Source organism: Polypterus senegalus, chromosome 4 (genome assembly GCF_016835505.1).
Source record: "Polypterus senegalus isolate Bchr_013 chromosome 4, ASM1683550v1, whole genome shotgun sequence".
Taxonomy (NCBI): domain Eukaryota; kingdom Metazoa; phylum Chordata; class Cladistia; order Polypteriformes; family Polypteridae; genus Polypterus; species Polypterus senegalus.
In genome coordinates, this window is record NC_053157.1 from 242969607 (window position 1) to 242992038 (window position 22432).

General features: G+C 41.4%; 1 protein-coding gene across 3 annotated transcripts in view; it reads right to left on the reverse strand.

Annotated features, from left to right (window-relative positions):
• Positions 1–21102, reverse strand: part of LOC120528368 (tigger transposable element-derived protein 1-like) — an 86025-nt gene extending 64923 nt beyond the window's left edge. For 2 of the 3 annotated variants that reach the window (XR_005633497.1, XM_039752520.1), the window contains exon 1: positions 810–1170. Coding sequence is in view for 1 of the 3 variants with exons in the window: in XM_039752519.1 (XP_039608453.1) it covers positions 19692–21077 (1386 nt within the window). In the remaining 2 variants the exon portion in view is untranslated. Of the gene's footprint in view, positions 1–809; positions 1171–19562 lie in introns of those variants that run through there. The other variant, XM_039752519.1, reaches the window with a different exon arrangement.
• Positions 21103–22432: the final 1330 nt, after the last annotated feature.

Genomic DNA, 22432 nt, shown 5'->3' on the forward strand with positions numbered 1-22432 from the left:
CCAGTAGAAGATGTTGATGTTGAAGTTGAGCAAACTCACAGGTTAAGACGGAGTCGTTGTGTTTGTCTAAAAAAGGGGCAAACTGTGAGATATGTGGACAGAGATGGTGGCATACAGATAAAGTATTAGATTGGGCTGGCAAAGCAGAAATTGGTATAATTTAGACTTTACTGATCCTGACAGCATTGCAGACACAGAAGGATCTGTTGACACATCAAGTGTGGATAATCTGCAAGTTGAACCAGAAACTAATGAACTGCAACTATGGGACTTGTGTGTGGAAATAACGGAGACATCAGCTGAGTCAGCAAAGCAAGAAGAGATAAGCAGCTTGTGTAAAGTTTTTATTTTTTATTTCCCATTAAACAAATCAAAAAGTCTCCCTGTTAGAGTGAAACCGTCCGAGCAACTCTCTTGATAAGAAAATACAAAAAAATGAAATAATTGAAATTAATTCTAAAAAGGCTCAGTATGAGAAACTGCTGGAAATGAAACCTGAACGCGCCCTGTAAAGTTACATCGTGCGACGCCACTTTAACTAAGTTTACCGATGACGGCTTTAGAGGAAAAAGGAAAAAACACAAAGAACACGCAGAGCTCGAGAAAAATCAGAAATGAACGACGGGGCCGTGCGGGAGTGAGCGGCTTAACAAGGCGCGTCCCCGACGGACAGCACAGTTCGGAGCATGCGCGAAATCAAAAGTGGAAGCCGCGCGGAAAAGTGCACGAGCGTAAAGACAGAAGAAGCAATCCCGATTTAACGCGCCCCGCCTGGTCAGATGCAGCATTACATTTCACGAGACACCGACCTGAAAATAAATGAACGTAGCCGAATGACCCCGGTCATCCACAGTAAACTCCTGAAGGTGCGATTTGCAGTGCCTCCTCCCCAACGTAGCGCTGATTTCCCAACATTTAAAAGCGAACCACGCGGCCTCAGGCACCTCCTCAAATGTAAAGTCTCTCAGCATGTCGCGATCTTCCTCACTGCTGGCATTTCCACCCGTACGCGATCGCCACGTTCGACTTTGTCACACCTTCCGCACCTTTGCTTAATCTTGTGGCCGTGAAGAAGTCGGAACGCGATGGTCTCATAAGATCAAACTTGTGATGTGCTGCTGGATACTGACTCGTCGAGGTTTCGTAGTGCTGTTCTGAGTCTTGTTAGGAATTCCCTCCTCCCCTTAACACGTGATTTTGAGGCACGCTAGCGTCATGACGTCATTGATATCCTCGCATTCAGCAGCCTATTTGCTCAGCCCCCGTCCTCTGCTGAGCGGCTTTGGCTGAAAGCACAAAAGCAGTTGGCACTTCTGCATCTGTAAGGTGTGCTGGCGCGAGTTTAAATCCAATGCAAATGCAATGGAGAATACCGACAATGTACACCTTCAGTAGCGGAATAAATCGACTGTACACTGAAGCATTCCATTGCCAAACGTAAAAATACAAAGGAGAACATTTCAGATAAACGATGAGTTTTGTTAGTTATAAACAATGAAACATAACTATTATATGTGTTGTTACTCTTTTATTTATTCTCACCAAATTTCACATATCTAAACGGAAATGAATATGGGTAATATGTTTATAATAATTCTGATTAAAATTCATTGTCAAAATATATTAATGAACAAACTGAGACACATCGGCCTTTTATCACAAAGCGTGTGTGCTGTCATTTAGGACACAATGCATTGTTAACGTCACGCACTCTCGCGATGTCACGAAGACAAAGAAACAGCGCAGTTCAATGCAAACTCACAGCCTCCTTGATTTCTGACCTTATGATTAGTTGTCAATATCATATAAATAAAGTCATTTTAAGAAGATGACAAGTCTGCTATGGTCAGTTCAATAAACGCTCCTTTTAAAAAGTTTGCTTATACAGAATATAAAACAGAATCTCAATGATACGGGACTCGTGAGAGTAACGAATAATATGTGACACTGAGAAATTATAATTCATTATAACGGGAACAAGTAAAAACTACGACTTCCTAAAACGGACACTGTAAACGTAGCATTTCAATAACTCATTTAGGATGCTTGTGTGTTCATTTCAATGTCGATTTAAGAGCTCAGTAAGCCACCTGCTCTACTAAACTGCAGCTCAAACAGCACTTAACAGTAAATAGTCTAACAACTCAATATAAGACAATGAAACGAAGAGGCCGCGCCGTCTACAATGAAGGCTCATGCTGTCCTGCTGCGTGTTTGGAAGGCGCTGATTGGCTGAAACTGTTTGTCCCAAGATGGAAGTGCCGTATAGCGATCAGCAACGAAAAGACACATTAAACATTCAACCTACGGACAGATTTCACATACAAGAACTGCCGACTGGGGTCCCTGGGGAACCCAAGGATAATTTAATATAAGATGTCACACGGGTCTGCTGGAACCAATCCCGGGCAGGGTGCCAACCCACCGCAGGACACACACAAACACAGCACACACTAGGGCCAATTTAGAATCGCCAGTCCACCTAACCGGCATGTCTTTGACCTGTGGGAGGAAAACGGAGCGCCCGGAGGAAACCCACGCAGACACGGGGAGAAGAGAAGCGAACCCGGGTCTGCTAACTGCGAGGCAGCAGCGCCAACGTGCCGCCCTAAGATGTAATCATTATAACAAATTAATAATAATAGCAGCACTTAATTCTTATCTGAGCTTTATTAGTTATGTAAATTATGAAGTATCAATCCAGTATCACAAAGATAGTCAGACATGCTGCTGTTTGAAACGTATGTTCTCTACTTTACTTCTTTATTGAACCCCAAACACCTGTTTTGTTACTTTTCAGCTTCCAACACGACAACTCCAAAATGCCAAAGACAAAAACATCCAATCTTAATACACCATATTATCCCCCTTCAGTTGGGCAGACACCCCGTAATACCCATTTTGTATGGTAGTAAACATATTATACCATCAAATGAATTCACCAAACTTTCTCAGTGTTACCCATTGAAAACATAACATCTGAACACCTTCCATTTAACATCGAAAATATCTATCTGGTTGTCTTTTGATGTCCTTTCTCCATTTTAATGATCAAGTGCTTGGGTGGTGTAATCACTCTCTGGGATCTATGTAGCACTGAAGACTCCTCCACAAGTTCTGTTCTGTCATTCATGTTTGAGCTGACAACAACAGCAGCATCAGTGTTCATTTCTTCCTTATGAATAATCCTGGATGATGCACTGCTGTTAATGTCTGGAGTGTCAGTTTGTGCTTTATCAGCTCCTTCAGCAGGTGGCCTTACTGTAAAACGAGGTCTCAATTGATCACAGTGTCTCCAATAAGTACAATCTGAGTCATTTCCTTTAATTTTGTAAGAAACCGGTCCCGTTTGTTCAGTTACTGTACCAAGAATCCCCATTAGTCCACCTCCTGCTGTATTCCTGAAATATACTGCATCATCTGCAATGAATGACCTGTCTAATGCATGTTGGTCCTGATGGAATTTCTGCAGCAACTGCTTCTTTTACTGGAACAGCAACATCAGGCTTAATAAAATCCAACGTGGTTCAGAGACTAGGAGACAGACATGTTGTGCAGTTAGGTGTAGTGTGATATTCCATTAGGAATAATTACACTTTGTCTTTACTATCTAGTGATAAATGTGCCAGCATTTTAATGCCATCCCTTTCAGCTCGTCCATTGGTGGCTGGGTGTCCAGGAGCATTAGTGATGTGTTTGATTCCATTTTTCTTCACAAAAGTTTGAAACTCCTCTGAAGTGAATTGCATGCCATTGTCTGTAACTATGTGTTCTGGCAGACCATATGGTGCAAACCGCCGTCTCAATCTGGAAATTGTCGCTTTAGAGGTAATATCTGCCATCCTAAATTATTTAATCAATTTAGAATAGCCATCCACAATGATCACAAACATGTTATTTTAAAATGGACATGCAAAGTCAAGGCTTAACCTTTTCCTACAAGCACCAGTGAATTCCCATGGGTGAAGTGGAACTTGTCGTGGCAATGTCGCAGTCTATTTTTGGCCACCATACATACCGTGGTGTGAAAAACTATTTGCCCCCTTCCTGCTTTCTTATTCTTTTGCATGTTTGTCACACAAAATGTTTCTGATCATCAAACACATTTAACCATTAGTCAAATATAACACAAGTAAACACAAAATGCAGTTTTTAAATGATGGTTTTTATTATTTAGGGAGAAAAAAAATCCAAATCTACATGGCTCTGTGTGAAAAAGTAATTGCCCCCTTGTTATAAAATAACCTAACTGTGGTGTATCACACCTGAGTTCAATTTCCTGATTACTGCCACACCTGTTTCAATCAAGAAATCACTTAAATAGGAGCTGCCTGACTACAGAGAAGTAGACCAAAAGCACCTCAAAAGCTAGACATCATGCCAAGATCCAAAGAAATTCAGGAACAAATGAGAACAGAAGTAATTGAGATCTATCAGTTTGGTAAAGGTTATAAAGCCATTTCTAAAGCTTTGGGACTTCACAGTGAGAGCCATTATCCACTGGCAAAAACATGGAACAGTGGTGAACCTTCCAGACCAAAATTACCCCAAGAGCGCAGAGACGACTCATCCGAGAGGTCACAAAGACCCCAGGACAACGTCTAAAAACTGCAGGCCTCACTTGCCTCAATTAAGGTCAGTGTTCACGACTCCACCATAAGAAAGAGACTGGGCAAAAACGGCCTGCATGGCAGATTTAAACCACTGTTAAGCAAAAAGAACATTAGGGCTCGTCTCAATTTTGCTAAGAAACATCTCAATGATTGCCAAGACTTTTGGGAAAATACCTTGTGGACTGATGAGACAAAAGTTAAACTTTTGGAAGGCAAATGTCCCGTTACATCTGGCGTAAAAGGAACACAGCATTTCAGAAAAGAACATCATACCAACAGTAAAATATGGTGGTGGTAGTGTGATGGTCTGGGGTTGTTTTGCTGCTTCAGGACCTGGAAGGCTTGCTGTGATAGATGGAACCATGAATTCTACTGTCTACCAAAAAATCCTGAAGGAGAATGTCCAGCCATCTGTTTGTCAACTCAAGCTGAAGCGATCTTGGGTGCTGCAACAGGACAATGACCCAAAACACACCAGCAAATCCACCTCTGAATGGCTGAAGAAAAACAAAATGAAGACTTTGGAGTGGCCTAGTCAAAGTCCTGACCTGAATCCAATTGAGATGCTATGACCTGCATGACCTTAAAAAGGCGGTTCATGCTAGAAAACCCTCAAATAAAGCTGAATTACAACAATTCTGCAAAGATGAGTGGGCCAAATTTCCTCCAGAGCGCTGTAAAAGACTCATTGCAAGTTATCATAACGCTTGATTGCAGTTATTGCTGCTAAGGGTGGCCCAACCAGTTATTAGGTTCAGGGGGCAATTACTTTTTCACACAGGGCCATGTAGGTTTGGATTTTTTTTTCTCCCTAAATAATAAAAACCATCATTTAAAAACTGCATTTTGTGTTTACTTGTGTTATATTTGACTAATGGTTAAATGTGTTTGATGATCAGAAACATTTTGTGTGACAAACATGCAAAAGAATAAGAAATCAGGAAGGGGACAAATAGTTTTTCACACCACTGTATTTATGATTTAGGGATTTCATTTTCGCTATTCCTGGGTGTCTCTCAGTTTCAAGGGCACTGATACTCTCATTCCCCATAAGATACAACCTTGCTCAATTGAAAGTTCATCTTTTCGAATGTCATATGGTTTTCAATTTTCCACCTTCCATAATAAATCTGAGAACCTTGGACAACTCACTGTCTGTGTGCGATACTCTTGCAACTTGCTGGGCCTTTAATGGGGCATCTTGTGAATGCTCAACTAATAGGGAGTGAATCTCTTCAGACGAGGCCCTTGTTGCAGGATCACACGTTTCTGGAAGGGGAAATCGTGAAAGGCCATCAGCATTGCCGTGTCCCGCCAAGGATCGATATTCAATTTAGTAATCTGTATATGCTGACAGAAGGATGGCCCATCTCTGCATACGTGCAGCAGCCATTGAAGGTAATCCTTTCTGTTCTCTAAATAAACTTAGCAGTGGTTTATGATCTGTATCCAATTGAAATTTCCTCCCCCATAAATACTGGTGAAATTTCGAAGGCCTTTTTTTCCATTTGCAGGAGCCACTGATCGAGATGCATACACAATATGGCACTCTTCACCGGATGGCATAGTGTGTTGAATCCTAGTTCCAAGGCCGTGTGCAGAAGTGTCACAAGCTAGGATGATGGGCAGACTTGGGTCATTATGCACGAGGACTTCACCACATGTTAGCAACGCTTGACATTTTCTAAAAGAATTTTGTTCCCATTGGTTTCACCTTCAGGACACATTTAGTTTTAATAGTTCATATCAAGGAGCCAGTATTGTACTTACACTATTGTGATTTAGCCCAAATTTGCCATAGTAGTTTACTAGTACTAAGAATGCTCTCAAGTCCTTCTGACTGGTGGAGCTGGAGCTTCCTGTATGGCTTTATCTTTGTCTGCTGCTGATGTATAAATCCCCTTACTGTTTAACACATGACCCCGATACTCAATTTGCATCTTAACAAAGTCACATTTTGTCTTTATCACCCTTAAACCACTCTCCTGGAGGCACCCAACAACTTCTGAAGGTTTACTAGGTGCTCTTGTTCAGTTTTTTCTGTAAGCGCCAAGTCTTCCAGATATACCACAACCTTCAGGTCTTTCATGAGATTCTCCATTATTCTTTGAATAACTGAAGGTGCAGAACTCACCCCATATGGTCACATCTTGTAAACAAACAATCTCTTGTGTGTATTCACGGTTTCATAGTTTTGTTGACTCTTCATCCAATAGCACCTGTTGACAGACTGACTCCAAGTCAATTTCTGAGAAGATGGCCCCACTACTAAGTGTGTCCATTAGCTCCTCTATACATGGCAGGGGATAAATCACTGTGGTACGTGTCTGATTTATGGTTAACTTATAGTCTCCACACAAGCAAACTGAATTGTCCTTTTTTAAACCGGGAACCACTGGAGCTGCCCATTCGTGATGTTTCACCGGTGAAATGATGTTGGCTTCCTATAACCTGTCCAACTCCTCCTCCTCCACTCTCTCCTTCACTTTGATAGAACTTCAGGGTTTACTATTATTGAAGCCTTAATACCAACTCCTCTTTGAAAACATTTTTATAACAGTCCAACACTGCCTCAGTCGATTCAAGATGTGGTTTATCAGTTTGACTTATCATTTTAATTGGCCTCCAATATAATGTATGTTTGTGGAGCCAGTTTCTCCCACATGAGGCAGGACCATCGTCCCTAACTACAATGAGTGGTAGTTTTTCATTTTGTTCTTCATAGTTTACAATTGCATCCCATTTTCCAAGAACAAACATTTTTTCCCCTGTATATGTTTTTAGTTTACATTAGTAACTTCCAAAGTCTTTCCAGAGAACATTTCCTTAAATAACTGATCAGGCATAATCGACACAGCAGCCTTCGTGTCTATTTCCATATCTATACCCTTACTATCAGTCATAAAGGTTGCTTTGAATGGTTGTTTCTCTTGCTCTGTTTGTACTGTGAACATGGGCTACTCACTCGGTTCCATTTCCACATATTTTGTACTTTTTCCAGCTTTCTCGACTTTATTTTGTTGGCGTGGCTGCGTCACCCTGTTGGCTTTTCTAATATGACCGATTTTCCCTCAACTATGGCATTTTACGTCTTTAAATTTACATTCATACGAGCTGTGGTTTTTTACCATTGTGACGATGACACTGCCTCTTCACCATCTGACCGAGAAACTGCACACCATCTTTCTGAATCGCACTCAAAGAGTCGTCCTGTCGCCTTAGCTGCTGTGTGTCTCTCTCTGTCTGCCATCTCAAACGCTCTCACAAACGTCACATTCGTTTCTGATAACAGCGACCCTCGCAAGCCTCACTCCGAATCCCACTTACAAATCTGTCCAAATTCACCCCAAACTCGCAATGTACAACACATCGCTTCAGCTCTGCCACATACCGAGTTACCGTCTCACCGGCCTTTTTTACTGCAGTGATTAAAACGGAATCTCTCCGTAGTTACCGGCGGTTTGGTTTCAAAATGATCCTTTAGTATTTCCACAATTTACACAAAAGTTTAGTCATTGGGCTTCAAAGGCTGCACTAAATTCCTCAGTAGTCCATAAGTGCTAGCGGCCATTACATTTAAGAGAGTGGCGACCTGTTTATCTTGTGCTCCATGCGCTCTATACTGTACATGTGCTGACCATGATTTGGTGCCAGGCTTAAATTCGTCAGTTCTACCAAGATGAGCCATTTTACTCACTCTGTGAAATCTGCGTTATGACTCTTTAAATCCTCGTCGACAATTTGTGTGATGTATCAATCCAGCATCACAAAGATAGTCAGACACGCTGCTGTTTGAAACTTACGTTCTCTACTTGACTTCTTTATTGAACCCCAAACGCCTTTTTTGTTTCTTTTCAGCTTCCAACTATGGCAACTCCAAAATACCAACAAACACAAACATCCAATCTTAATACACCACAGGCTGCTTGACTTTTACCGCATTAAACACCTGAGTACAAAGGGGTATTAGGGCCACGAAGAAGAAAAAATGAAAATAAAAATAATAAGGACACAGTGAAGAAAAGAAACAAGTGTATGTCAGGGTTAAAGTCAACATTTCCACTTTATTCTCAACAGAGATCGCCACACAGAAAACATTCACTTTCTGAAATTCCTGCTCTCTGAACATTTAGAATGCTAAGATAAATAATTTATATTATTTTCATGATGAAATGAATTAAAGCGTGTATTAAATATGTTGGGCATAGTAGCGTGGCGGTAATGCTGCTCCTGAGGTGTACTAAACAAAACAACATGAATTATTAGCTGGCCTACACGGTGTCGAGCCAATTGCAAATGATATACTTATACAGTTGTGGGTTGCAGAGACTCACTGGAGGAAGCCACTCGCGACCACAATGCCAATATAATTGCCCAAATGGACCACAGCAGGAAAGTGAAGCTGAGACTGAGCATCAACAAGCTGCAGTTAAAACTAAACAAAGTTTGTTTTCATGGACACATACTCTCAGCTGAGGGTCTCACGTCACAACCAGAGAAGGTAAGGACTATAAAAGACATACCTGCTCCCACAGATTCAAAGGTTCATTACATACCTGTCGAAATTCATGCCCCGCCTCTCGGAGGTGTGCGAGCCTTTACGCAGGCTCCTGGATAAGGACACGCAGTGGCACTGCGGTGTGCCGAAGCACCAGAAGGCCGTGGACGAAGTCAAGCACCTTATCAATGCGGCGCCAACACTAAGATATTACAATGTTAACAAGTCCATAACAGTACAAAGTGACTCCAGTCAGAATGGCCTCAGCTGCTGTCTAATGGGGGATTTCTGGTAAGTAACCCGGTTTCTCAATTGTTACTTTTAAGTATAAGAACTCGTAATAAAACATACTTTCAAGAAAACTGTAGAAATGTTGAATAATTTTTTGTTGTATATTTAAGATTTACACTGGAAAATGCACTAGAGTATTTGTATTGAGTATTTGAGTATTTGCACTATATTTTTAAATAAATGTAAAAAGTACAGCATTGGAATGTGTTATGTTCATAACATTTCTAATAGCATAAACACAGGTTATGACCAATAAACCATTTTAAATTGTAACAAATTAAAAAATAGATTTACTTCAGTATAAAACAAGTTAATTGCACCCAATCGCTATAAATGATTTGCCAAAACTTAAAAATTGAGGGTTTAGTAAGATAAAAAGAATTATATTGGTTCAGATTGAAAATATTAAGTGTGAATCATTACCTTAATTATTTTAAGTTGAATGGAGGTTATACTTTTTTCAGTGTAGCGCCCCAAAACGACTTCAAAGTATGCTACTCTCACTCCAAAACTACGCTCTGGAAGTAACCTCTAAATCAGGTCTGATTATGTATGTGAGCGACACGCTGAGCAGAGCCACGGTACGCTCTCACAGAACACACACACCACATGTCCAGCATTCAGTGTGCAGCATGTACAATAAACAGAATGATATAGAGGACAGAAACCAGGGTGACTATTCGAATGTCATGGGCCAGCGTCTGTCACATATCAAAGAGTCCACCGAGAGTGACGAACCCCTCCAAAATCCTCAAGTCAGTAGTGCTGAATGGATGGCCCGACATGAAGGTGGAAACACCCGTGGCCATTAGGGAGTATTAGGCCTACTGCAGCGAAATCAGTCTACAGGACGGGGTACTTTTTAAAGGCCAGCGTGTAATTATTACAAAGCAACTACGTACAGAGATGCTATGTTGCGTACATTGGAGCCACATAGGTGGCGAAGCTTGCCTTAGACTGGCACACAAGGCACTGTTTTGGCCAAATATGTACGGGGAGATTAAAGGCTATGTAGGACAGTGCACCATGTGCAACGAATACGCGCACAAACAGCAGAAAGAGACCATGATGTTACATCCACGCCACACACGTCCATGGCAAATTCTGAGTATGAACATATTTAACTATGCAAGAAAGGACTTTCTGCTGGTGGCTGATCACTACTCAGACTTCTGGGAAGTTGAACTATTGTCTGACCTATCAGCAGACACCACCTTTAAGTAACGCAAGGCTCAATTGGCCAGGTATGACCAGCCCGACCGAGTCATTACAGACATGTGTCCGCAATTTGCTTGCACTTGTTCTCAAAGTTCACTCGGGAGTGGGGTTTTGAGCACGTTACTTTGTCCCTAAGGTACCCTAAAGCGAACGGCAAAACAGAATCAGCGGTGAAAATTGTTAAAAGCCTTTGGAGATGAGCGAACTGTGCGGGTGATGACCCATGGAAAGCGATTTTGCTCTGGAGAAAAACGCCGACTATGGGCATAGACACCAGCTCCGCACACCGGCTGATGGCCCGCAGGCTGTGAAAACACCCCTCCCAGTGACTGACGCACTGCTCCAACTATGTGTAGTTACGAATGTCCCTGATAAGCTGCATTTTAAAAGACAAGTTGCAAAACATCCATCCATTTTCCAACCCATTGAATCTGAACACAGGGTCACGGGGGTCTTCTGGAGCCAATCCCAGCCAACACAGGGCGCAAGGCAGGAACCAATCCCAGGCAGGGCGCCAACCCACCGCAGGACACACACACCCACAAACTATACTAATAAAAGGCAAAGCCCTCACTGACTGACTGACTGACTGACTGACTCACTCACTCACTGACTCATCACTAATTCTCCAACTTCCCGTGTAGGTAGAAGGCTTAAATTTGGCAGGCTCATTCCTTACAGCTTCCTTACAAAAGTTGGGCAGGTTTCATTTCGAAATTCTACGCATAATGGTAATAACTGGAACCTATTTTTCTCCATATAATGGAATGGAGTTGAGCTCGATGGCCGTGGGGTTAGGAGTTTCGTGTGGCATCATCACGCCTCCCATGTAATCATGTAAAAACAAGGAAGAGCTCCAAAAAGTGCGGGAGAAAACATGCATTATACAATTGAGAAGGCAGCGAAACAATAAGCGAGTCACACATACAACCATATTCATGATTGCAGCTACTTCGGAAACAAAGCACGGTGTAAACCTAAAGTTTAAATTAAGTTCATAGACAGGCTGCCGCTGGCGTTTGTCATGCCCACGGTTAATGCGGGATACAAGTTTAATAAAAGGCAAAGCCCTCACTGACTGACTTGCTCACTGACTCATCACTAATTCTCCAACTTCCCGTGTAGGTAGAAGGCTGAACTTTGGCAGGCTCATTCCTTACAGCTTACTTACAAAAGTTGGGCAGGTTTCATTTTGAAATTCTACGCGTAATGGTCATAACTGGAAGCTATTTTTCTCCATTTACTGTATTGGAGTTGTCTGTGGGGGGAGTTTGTGACATCATCACACCTCCCACGTAATCACGTGAACTGACTATGACCGCAGTACGTAGAAAACCAGGAAGAGCTCCAAAAAGCACTGAAGAAAACATGCAGTATATAATTGAGAAGGTAGCGAAACAATAAGAAGCGAGCGAGTGACATATACAACCATATTGATGAGTTCTGCTACTTCGGAAACAAAGCACAGTGTAAACCTAAAGTTTAAATTAAGTTCATAGACAGGCTGCCGCTGGCGTTTGTCATGCCCACGGCTAATGCGGGATACAAGTTTAATGAGAGGACGCAGGATATAAACGAGAGTTTTGATCACTTTGTAACTAAGTTAAAATTACTGGTGAAGGACTGTGCTTATGCAAATTCCGAGAGACTGTGTTTGTGGGGATTGACAGTTAAGGCGGGTGGGGGAGTCACGTCATCATCTCCCCTCCCATTCACCTCATTTCGCTCTGAGCTGAGCTCCGCGGCTAACGCAGTCTTACAGAAGTGACTTTGTGACGCTGCCACCAAATACTCACAGAAAAATCCACAAGTTAATACACACGCTGTCTCTACAGTTTCTCAACACTGAATCCTCCAGGCACTACTTACAAAAGGATACATTGACAATCGTGTTACGTTATTTTTAAAATGTTTCCTTTTCTTAGCACAAGCACAGCTGAGAAGCTTCGATGCATGTGCTCCATAACACGTTAAAAAATCACGCGTTTAATCACACTTTACATTATAAGCAAAGTGGAACTTCTGTCAATGCATGATTTCCTGGTGCACCGATTACATTGATCAGTGCTTCCCGATTCATTTTACCCTCGCACCCCCTTAGTTTGAGAAGAAGTATGAAAAAATATGAGGTTAACACAGAAAAACAGATCACCAATTCAAGCTTTATGAATAATCGATTCACCATCAATAATTGTTTTGGTAAAGTCATACTCAGTGTAATCCTCCTTCCATTTTATAATTTATCCACCACTAGCCATGATTAAATGAACGGTAAAAAAGTAAGAGCGAAGCGAGGGTGACTTATTCAGGCAGGCAGGCGACAGCTCAATAGCTTGAATTTGGATATAAGTAGGTTCTATTTAGTCGCCAGAAACATCTTTGGTAGGAATGGAAGTTGAATTTAGTCTTTAAATTTATATGGTAAAGAAAAAGTTATGCAATGATGAAAAAATGTAACTATATAAAGTCAAAACTTATATATATAAAGTCATTCCCGAATATATAAAGTCAAAACTTGAATATATAAAGTCAGTGTCGGTATATATAAAGTCAAAACTTGTTTCTGAATATATAAAGTCAAAACTTGAATATATAAAGACAGCACTGGAATATATAAAGTCAAAACTTCAATATAGATAGATAGATACTTTATTAATCCCAAGGGGAAATTCACATATATAAAGTCAGCGTCGGAATATACAAAGTCAGCGCTGGAATATCCATCCATTTCCCAACCCATTGAATCCGACCACAGGGTCACGGGGGTCTGCTGGAGCCAATCCCAGCCAACACTGGGCGCAAGGCAGGAACCAATCCTGGGCAGAGAACATCCATCATTTTCAAAACATTGCCCGAACAGTGTTTTTTTTTTTATTTATTTTTCTGAATACATTTTTGTTAATTTAGTTCAGTTCAGAGTCGTTTCAATCAATAGATTTTGACTTTCACTTTATATATTCAGGAGTGAGTTTATATACTCCGATGTTAAATTTATATTATCAGGAATGACTTTATAAATTCCAGCGATGACTTTATATATTCAACTTTTGACTTTATATATTCCAGCGCTGACTTTATATATTCAGAAAAAAGTTTTGACTTTATGTATACCGACGCTGACTATATATTGGGAATGACTTTATATATTCAAGTTTTGACTTTATATATTCTGACGCCGACTTTATATATTCACAAAATCAATATATTTGCCTGTTTGGCACCCCATAGTATATGTGTGTGTATATATGTACACATGTATGTATATATATATATATATATATATATATATATATATATATATATATATATATGCCAGCAACACTCATGACAATGACAAAACAATTACATTGTCAATCATGTTATGCTATTATTAAAATGTTTCCTTTTCTTTTTACTTCTCGCTGCCAAGCAGGTATTTTGAGATATATATATATATATATATATATATATATATATATATATAGATAGATAGATATGAGAACAACACTCATATCAATGACAAAACAATAACATTAACAATCATGTTACGTTATTTTTAAATTTTTTCCTTTTCTTTTTCATAACTTTAACACACTACTTCTCCGCTGCGAAGCGCGGGTATTCTGCTAGTTATTTGATAAAACGGCCAGAGACCTTCCCGAGCTGAACGTGGGACAAAGCATAAGAATGAAGCCTCTTCCCTGGAGACCCACTCCCCACGCTCCTGTCTGGTAGATGTGGACGGAGCTCTGTATCGGCGCAACCGAATGGACCCCAGTCCTGCCGAGTCTACACTCACAGAAACGTTTCAGGCTAACACAGAGCCCAGCGAGGCACCGTGCCAAGATGCGCCAACCGAGATCAAAGTGGAGGACCACGCGGAGCATCCACCTGAAACCGACATCGCACCCATCTTACAGACAGGGAAGAAGATGAAAACTGAGAATGCATCTGACATCTCGCACTACACACGCTGTGGCAGACGGATTCAGCCGCCGAAAACACTTGACCTCTGAATAATTACTTGATGTGGTTATGTTTGTTCACTTCCTTGAAATGTTCGAGTTAAATAAAACAGCAATAGTTTTTTGTGTAAATAACTAATACCAGAGTAAATGTGCTGGACTACAAAGTTGGAAGAAGGGGGATGTTAAGGGGTTATGCTGCCACCTAGTGGCAGACACTATATAAACAGATTGTGAGGCCTGCTGGCAGTTGACTGTAATGCAAAGTTAGAATAAAGCAGACAGTTTGCTTGTGGAAAACGGCTCCGGGTGGTCTGTAGACACAAACAGTGTGTAGACATCGGACTGTCTGGCTGTGCAGTGTGGAGGCGGCCAAGATGGGGGATCGGCAGAAAGGAGTTTGTGCTGCAGAGTCTCACGAGCGACGGGTGAGCAGGGGAAACAGAAGGAGGTGGGCTGAGATCACGTAACGAGAGAACCCGCATTTGTAGCCTCTATTTTAACAGATTTATTCCTTATGAATTTTACATCCACCTTTCACTGGTTTCAACGATTTATTTGTCTATTTTTTTTTTTAGAACACAGCACATGTGGACACTTTTGATTTTATTTTTGGCTGTTTTTCAATAAAAGCACTCGATCACTTCCACCATCCCCTGACTTCAATGAGATTTGTCCGCTCATCTCGATCATAACTATCGACGGTGTTGGTTCAAGAGACTCCTATGTGGGAAGAGGGAGTCTGGAGGGGCTGGCCTCATCACATATTACACACTAAAGTCCACATCAGAGTCCATGTTAGTCCTCTTTATTAGTCAAATTGTCCATCCCATAATAAGTTCTCGACTCCTGTTAATCCACTCAAATAATGAATTTTTGTTTTTGTCTTTCTCCGTGCCAGTAATTTATCAGATTATTCAGTAAAGACCCCACCTGTTAGACTCTCTTAAGGTAACTGAAGACCACTCAGTCTAAGAAACAGAATCATAGGATTCATTGATAAACACAAGGATTGTAGAAATGTGAAAACTTCTTAAAAATTAATGAGAGACACGCAGGCAGACAGACAGACAGACACGTAACACACAGCAGGCACTCGCCGCTCTCGGCTCCTTCACAGTTTTTTAGATTTTCTTGGTTATTCAAGTTGTTTTATCTCAGGATCTGTGAGACTTAATCAAGTCTGTTGAACAGGCTCGTCTACTCCTGCACCCTACGATTAACACACACAGATCCTAGTCACACAATTGGGTATAAGTGATGCCCTGATGCCAGTTCCACTGTAATAGCCCACCTCAGACTCATTCCACTTAAGTACATAAGAGTGACCCCTCCAGCCTGTCACTTCTCAGTGCCCCACACTGGACCTTGCTGTCACCAGCACTAACTAATGTACAGATGTCTCTGAGACTAATGAAGGCATGTATAACATTTGATTTCTTGCCAGTTACCAACCAAGAGGGTCTTACTTCTGCCGCCCTTGCTCTTCTGTAGCCAGCAGACACACCACATGCACTTCAGATCAGGTCATCTACCTCAACCTAAGCATATTCAGGCCTGGCCACTACTTGGATTGGAGACCACCTAGGAAAAGCGTGGGTGTCTGCTGGAAGTGGTGTTGGTGAGGCCAATAGGGGGCTTACCCGGTGGTCTGAATGTGGATCCCAATGCCCCAGTGGAGTGATGAGGACACTGTGATGTATAAATGGTGCGGACCTTCAGATGAGACGTAAAACTGAAGTCCTGACTCTCTGTGGTTATTAAAGATCCCTGTGTGTCCTCCATAAAGATGTCTTGACTAAATTTCCCTCCAAGGCCTTGTCATTGTGTCCCCCTAGTCGTCCCCTCTCTCTCATTAGCTAACTGTTTCTCTCACCACTTCACCATCTAATAGCTCATGTGTGGTGAGCATACTGGCACAAAAATGTCTGCCGTCACATCATCAGGTGGATGCTGGACATTCGTGGTGGTTGAAGTCGCTCCCCACTCTCTGTGTATAAGAGCTCGGAGTAGTGAGAAAAGCACAATAAAAATATAAAGAATTATAATTATTATTATTCAAGTGCAACCTCTGAGAGTTGATAACACCCTGGGCAAGAAAGCAGCAATTTCCAACATCTGATGCCCTAATATTTGCTTCAGTCACTAAAGAAATAAAGACAAAGTATAAAAATATCAAAGGAATGTGGCATTTAATAAGCTGAGATGAAATATAAGTGATCAGCATGGACCTCGGCGTTATCTGCAGTGCACCACCTATTGGAATGTACTTCATGTATTAATAAAATGCTGATCTTTGTGGCGACATTACAGTTTCAGAACATGCTAACTGATAAATAACAGACGTATTCAGTGCATGGTCACAGTTTTGAAATCAAAAACACATGAACTCTGAAGTCTGCATGCCACGGCTGTCCTCAACAGTCCATTTAAGAGTGACTGACAGTTCTTCCCACCAACCAGCTTTCTTCTTTTGTTTTCAGTTGGTACCTGCCTTTTCTGTGCTGTCGTTTCTGATTTTGTCCTCATCACTTCTGCCACTGAGCGTATTTCATCGATGTCACCTCTTCATTTTGTGGTTTCCACTTTTTATTTTTCTCTGCCTTCTTGCATTTCATAGGCAATGTACCCTTCTTAGATAAGTCTTTGTAAGAGTCAAGCTATACTCTCATTTGAGAACATCAATGACATGAAATGTAAAGAGTGTGGCCAAAAAAATGAAATACAGACTTACAAAATACAGAAAGTCCCAGCAGAGTGAACCAACGCGAGTATCGAGGGAGTCAAATTTGACCTTCAGTGGTGGGGGTACAGAAGGGGCCACTTCTGCTTTTTGGAGTTTTCGGTCAAGTAAATGAAGCTGAAGCTTTGTGTAGCTGACACTCTCTCAGAGCAGAGCTTTCGAATCGTCCATCCTGCTGTCGGAGTTTATTGACCTCCTGTGTCCTCCAGCTTGTAGTCTTGACGTGAAGAAACGTCTTGAGTATCAATAAGAAGGTGCTTATAAATAACCTAAATTAGTGCAAAAGTCTTATAAAGCCCCTCTACATTGGTCTGTCATTTGACGGCTCTCTTTTTAGTTTCCTGTCCTCCTCCCCAGAATCGGATTAGACAGCATTGGCTGTCAGCTGACATCACTGGCTGTTGGCTGACATCACTAAATGATTTCTTCATTATCAGGGTTAAGAACGGCTGTCTGCACTCACTCCAGGCGTCAGCCATCAAATGACATCCCAGAGACAGTACAAGTTCATTGCTACTCAGATAAGACCCCATCTCCAACGGTCCGAAACAAAAATATTCTCCTCGTTGTCAGTGGCACCACCTGGTAGTTAGCACTGCACCATGGATTGGATTTGACTTCTCCATTTTTCATTATTACATTGAACTTTTTCAGTTGTGTTCTGTGATTGAACTTGTTATCACCGCACAGTTTTGTTGCTAACTCATTCTGTTGTCTGGCGTTTGTATTGTTCACCATCTTACTTCACAGCACTGGTGCAGAGATGATCAGTCCCTGTATGGCTGACGTACTTGCAGTGCAGTTTGAGTCCTTCATGACATCTTACATGATGCTGATGATAGCTGATACAGGAGGACCACTTCCAACATTCAGAGGAGCTAAGAGGCTTACCACAAGTAAGCCAGTCATTGAAGAAGATGAAGGCCACTGCTGCTTGAAAAGCGTTAACCCCATTTCAGACAACAATGACGTTTTTCTTGCACCTATAAGTTATTGAAGAAGATTCTTGTTGTTTGTGAAATATGTGTTGTGTTCCAGTGTGAATTCATATGTGGCTGTGAGGTTACATTGCATCTACGATCTGTTTGCCATTATCAGTGTTTTCTCCACTATTCCTATATACTTATTAGCTACTTTCAACTGAAGTCTTTTATAGTATTCAGAAGATTTTTCTTCAATTATTTTCATTGAGGAGCCAACGGAAAAATCATTTGTCTCTTCTGGTACAGGCTTTACTCCAATAAGACTGTGTGTGTGTCTCTGGAAACTACTTCAGGAAGAGTACCCTTTACCACATTCAGAACAGGTGTACTGCTCCTCTCCAGCGTGGATCCTTCTGTGGCTCCTAAGTGCGCTTTGACGTGAGAATCATTTGCCACATTCTGGACAGCAATAGGGTTTCTTTCCAGTGTGAATTCTGATATGATCTTCAAGAGTTGTGGAGTCTAAGAAAAGCTTGCCACATTCAGAACACCTTTGTTTCTTACCAGAATGAATTATTTTATGATGATTGCGAAGAGAATTGTTATATGAGAATCACATTCCACATTCAGTACAGCTATATGGCTTCTCTCCAGTACGGCTTCTCCTGTGATTATAAAGTGAATTAAGGTGTAAAAATTGTTTGCCACATTCCAAGCAACTGTGAGGTTTCTCTACGGTGTGAAGTCTGATGTGACTCTGTAGGGCGCTTTGCTGTGAGAACTGCTTATTACATTCAGGACAACAATAAGGTTTCTCTCCAGTATGAGGTCTGATGTGGCACTGAAGTGAGTATAAATCTAAGAATCGTGTCTCACATTCAGAACAGCAATGAGATTTTTCTCCAGTATGGATTTTGCTCCGTCTATAAAGGCTGTTCTGGCTTGTATAACATTTGCCACATTCAGAACATACAAACAGTAGAACCCGAACTAATGTCCCCCATCGGATTGTATGCAAATACAATTAATCCATTCCAGACCGTACAAACTGTATGTAAATATATATTTTTTTTCAAAATTTTTAAGCACAAAAATAGTTAACTATACCATAGAATGCACAGTGTAATAGTAAACTAAATGCAAAAACATTGAACAACACTGAGAAAACCTTGAACAGAGAAAACGAACATTGAAAGAGTTCACACTGCTGTCTTACGAACCGCTTGCTGTAAACACTTTTTTTAATGAGTTTTAAGCACAGGGAAAAAAATGAAAATGTGAAAAATCCTTAATTTATACAAAAACTAACCATAAACAACCAAGAAAACTAACCTTGCATGAGTCGAGATCTGGCATGAAGAAAGTGAGGAGGAAACTAAGTGGAGAGGAGGTTACAGTTTTGAGGGAGAGTCCCTCTGTGCGATGGAAGGATGTTTTCCTTCAGGTGTTTTCTCTCGTGATTTATTGTGTTTCTGGTGTTTTTCGCCGTTTAGCAGGTGGATCAGACTTTGCAAAAGAGCAGTCTAACGTGACTTGCCTTTTCCTACGCATTAAAATTTTTCGAAAATGCGAGACAACATGGTCGTTCATCATGTTTATCACTCTGTTCGCAACTGCTTTGTCAGGATGGTTCTTCTCGAAAAAATCCTGACACTCGTTCCATTTTTCCATGACGGCTTTAATTGCATCACTTTTTATAACCGCTCTTTCCTCCTCTTCCCCCGAGGACTGCTCCTCGGTGAGCAACTGCTGCTGCTGCTGCTGGAGTTCAGCGAGTTCCTCCGTTGTCAGCTCCTTCTTATGATCCAGGACCAGCTCCTCGATGTCCTCAATGTCCACTTCAAGACCCATGCTCTTCCCCATGGACACAATCTCATCCACAACAGGAGGCTCATATCTTTCTAAATCCTGTTCAGGAACGCAGTCAGGCCAAAGTTTCTTCCAGGGCGAGTTCAAGGTCCAGTATGTGACATCATCCCAGGCTTCATTGACGAGATTGATGCAATGAACAATATTAAAATGGTTCTTCCAGAACTCTTTAAGGGTCAAAGACGTCTCCTTGGTCACATTGAAACACTTGGCGAATAGTCCTTTGGTGTAGAGCTTCTTAAAATTTGAGATAACCTGCTTGTCCATGGGCTGCAGAAGAGGAGTCGTGTTGGGGGGGAGTAACATGACCTTAATAAAGTTGTACTCCTCTACCATATCGTCAACCAAATTTGGAGGGTGTGCTGGTGCATTGTCCATCAGAAGAAGGCATTTTTCTGGCAGATTATTCGCTTTAAGATATCGCTTCACAGTGGGAGCGAAAGCCTTGTGCAGCCATTCCAAAAACAAGGTCCTTGTGACCCAACCCCTCGTGTTTGCCCTCCACATCACGGGCAGTGTGTCTTTGTTTACTTTGTGCTGTTTGAAAGCACGAGGGTTCTCAAATTGGTAAACGACTAGTGGCTTGATTTTTACATCGCCACTAGCGTTAGCACACAGCAAAACGGTTAACCTCTCCTTCATTGGTTTATGGCCAGGCATAGCCTTCTCTTCCTGGGTAATATAGGTCCTCTTCGGCATCCTCTTCCAGAACAATCCGGTCTCGTCGCAGCTGAATACTTGTTGCGGGACATAGCCTTCGTCCTCCACAAGTTTTGTGAAAATTTTCACAAATTCTTTCGCAGCTTCAGCGTTGGAACTAGCAGCCTCTCCATGCCTTACCACACTATGAATGCCACTTCTTTTGCGAAAATTTTCAAACCATCCCCTACTGGCTTTAAATTCCTCACCTTCACCACACATAGAAGGACAGTTTTGCAGCAAATCACCATGAATCTTCCTGGCTTTCTCGCATAACATCACCTCGCTTACACGATCCCCTGCAAGTTGCTTCTCGTTCAACCACACTAGCAACAGTTTTTCCACCTGTTCCAGCACTTGAGGCCTCTGCTTGGTTAACATTGTAACTCCTTTTGCAACATCAGCTGCTTTAATGGCCTCTTTCTGCTTTAAAATAGTCGAAATCGTAGATTTTGACTTCTTAAACTCTGTGGCAAGATCAGTAACACGAACGCCACGCTCATACTTTTCAATAATTTTTTTCTTTACTTCAATTTCAATTTTCTTCATACCTTTCTTCTCACCAACACTGCCACTCTTCACTCGCTTGGTTAATTGCAAATTTAATGCAAAAGCACATTTTTTTCCAGTGTGAATTTGGATTTCTTTCTCCACTTCCTGTTGTTCAGTTTTGATGACTTCTGTCTGTGTTACTCCAGTAGCAGGGAGAGAACTGCACTGTAAAAAGGCTGCTGTCAGGTTCTCTGATCCTCTTGCTGATTTCTTCATACCGTTCTCATTGTATTGAAGAGAAGGCTGACCAAATGAAGGTGAAGAGAAGGTGCCATTCTTCCGTAAATCTGAAATAAGATAAACATTCTATCATTATAATTATTATTTTCCTGACATGTTTATCCAAGGTAACTTCCAACATTTAAAACACAATTAACAGCATTGTTCCTGTTCTTCCAACTGGAGCACAGGCAGGTCATGCGACTTACTCGTGGTCACATGGTGTCTATAGCTGAATTTGAGCCTGCAACTTCAGGGTTTGATGTCCAAATTCCTAACCACTACACACCTTTTAAAATAAATGAGAGTACAAGTAAAGTGGAGGCACACTGGATGGCATTCCTTCATCACACTGAGGTGCCATTTATGGTCTGGCCACTCCGTGTGTGGTCTTCACATGTTCTGCTGCTGTCTGTTCAATTTCTCCACCTTTCTCTCATATGCCAAAGACAGGCCTGATCTGATCAATCGATCACAAATCAAAATTAGCCAATTTTCACTCCAAATGACTTGACCGACGTTCAGCAAATTAGCTGATCTTAACATCTGATCTTGAATGATAAAACGTATGCAAGTCAAAGTTCCAACATTACCAAAATACAGAAACACGTCCTTGCCAATCTAACAGTTGTATTGCCTTCCTACAAGAGATAAAAAATTTGTGGTTTGTAATAAATATGCAAAAATGAAGTTAGCCAAGGAGGATTCTCTGCTTTCAACAATATAAACCTTATTCAGCATCTGAGAAGTCAACACAAAAGGGACTGGTGTGAAGAACAAGCTGTTCAAAGGTTGAGGCGACCAGCAAGCTTAGTCTAGCTCAGTCGCCTACTCTCACTCGGCCTCCAATAATGGCAGCACTT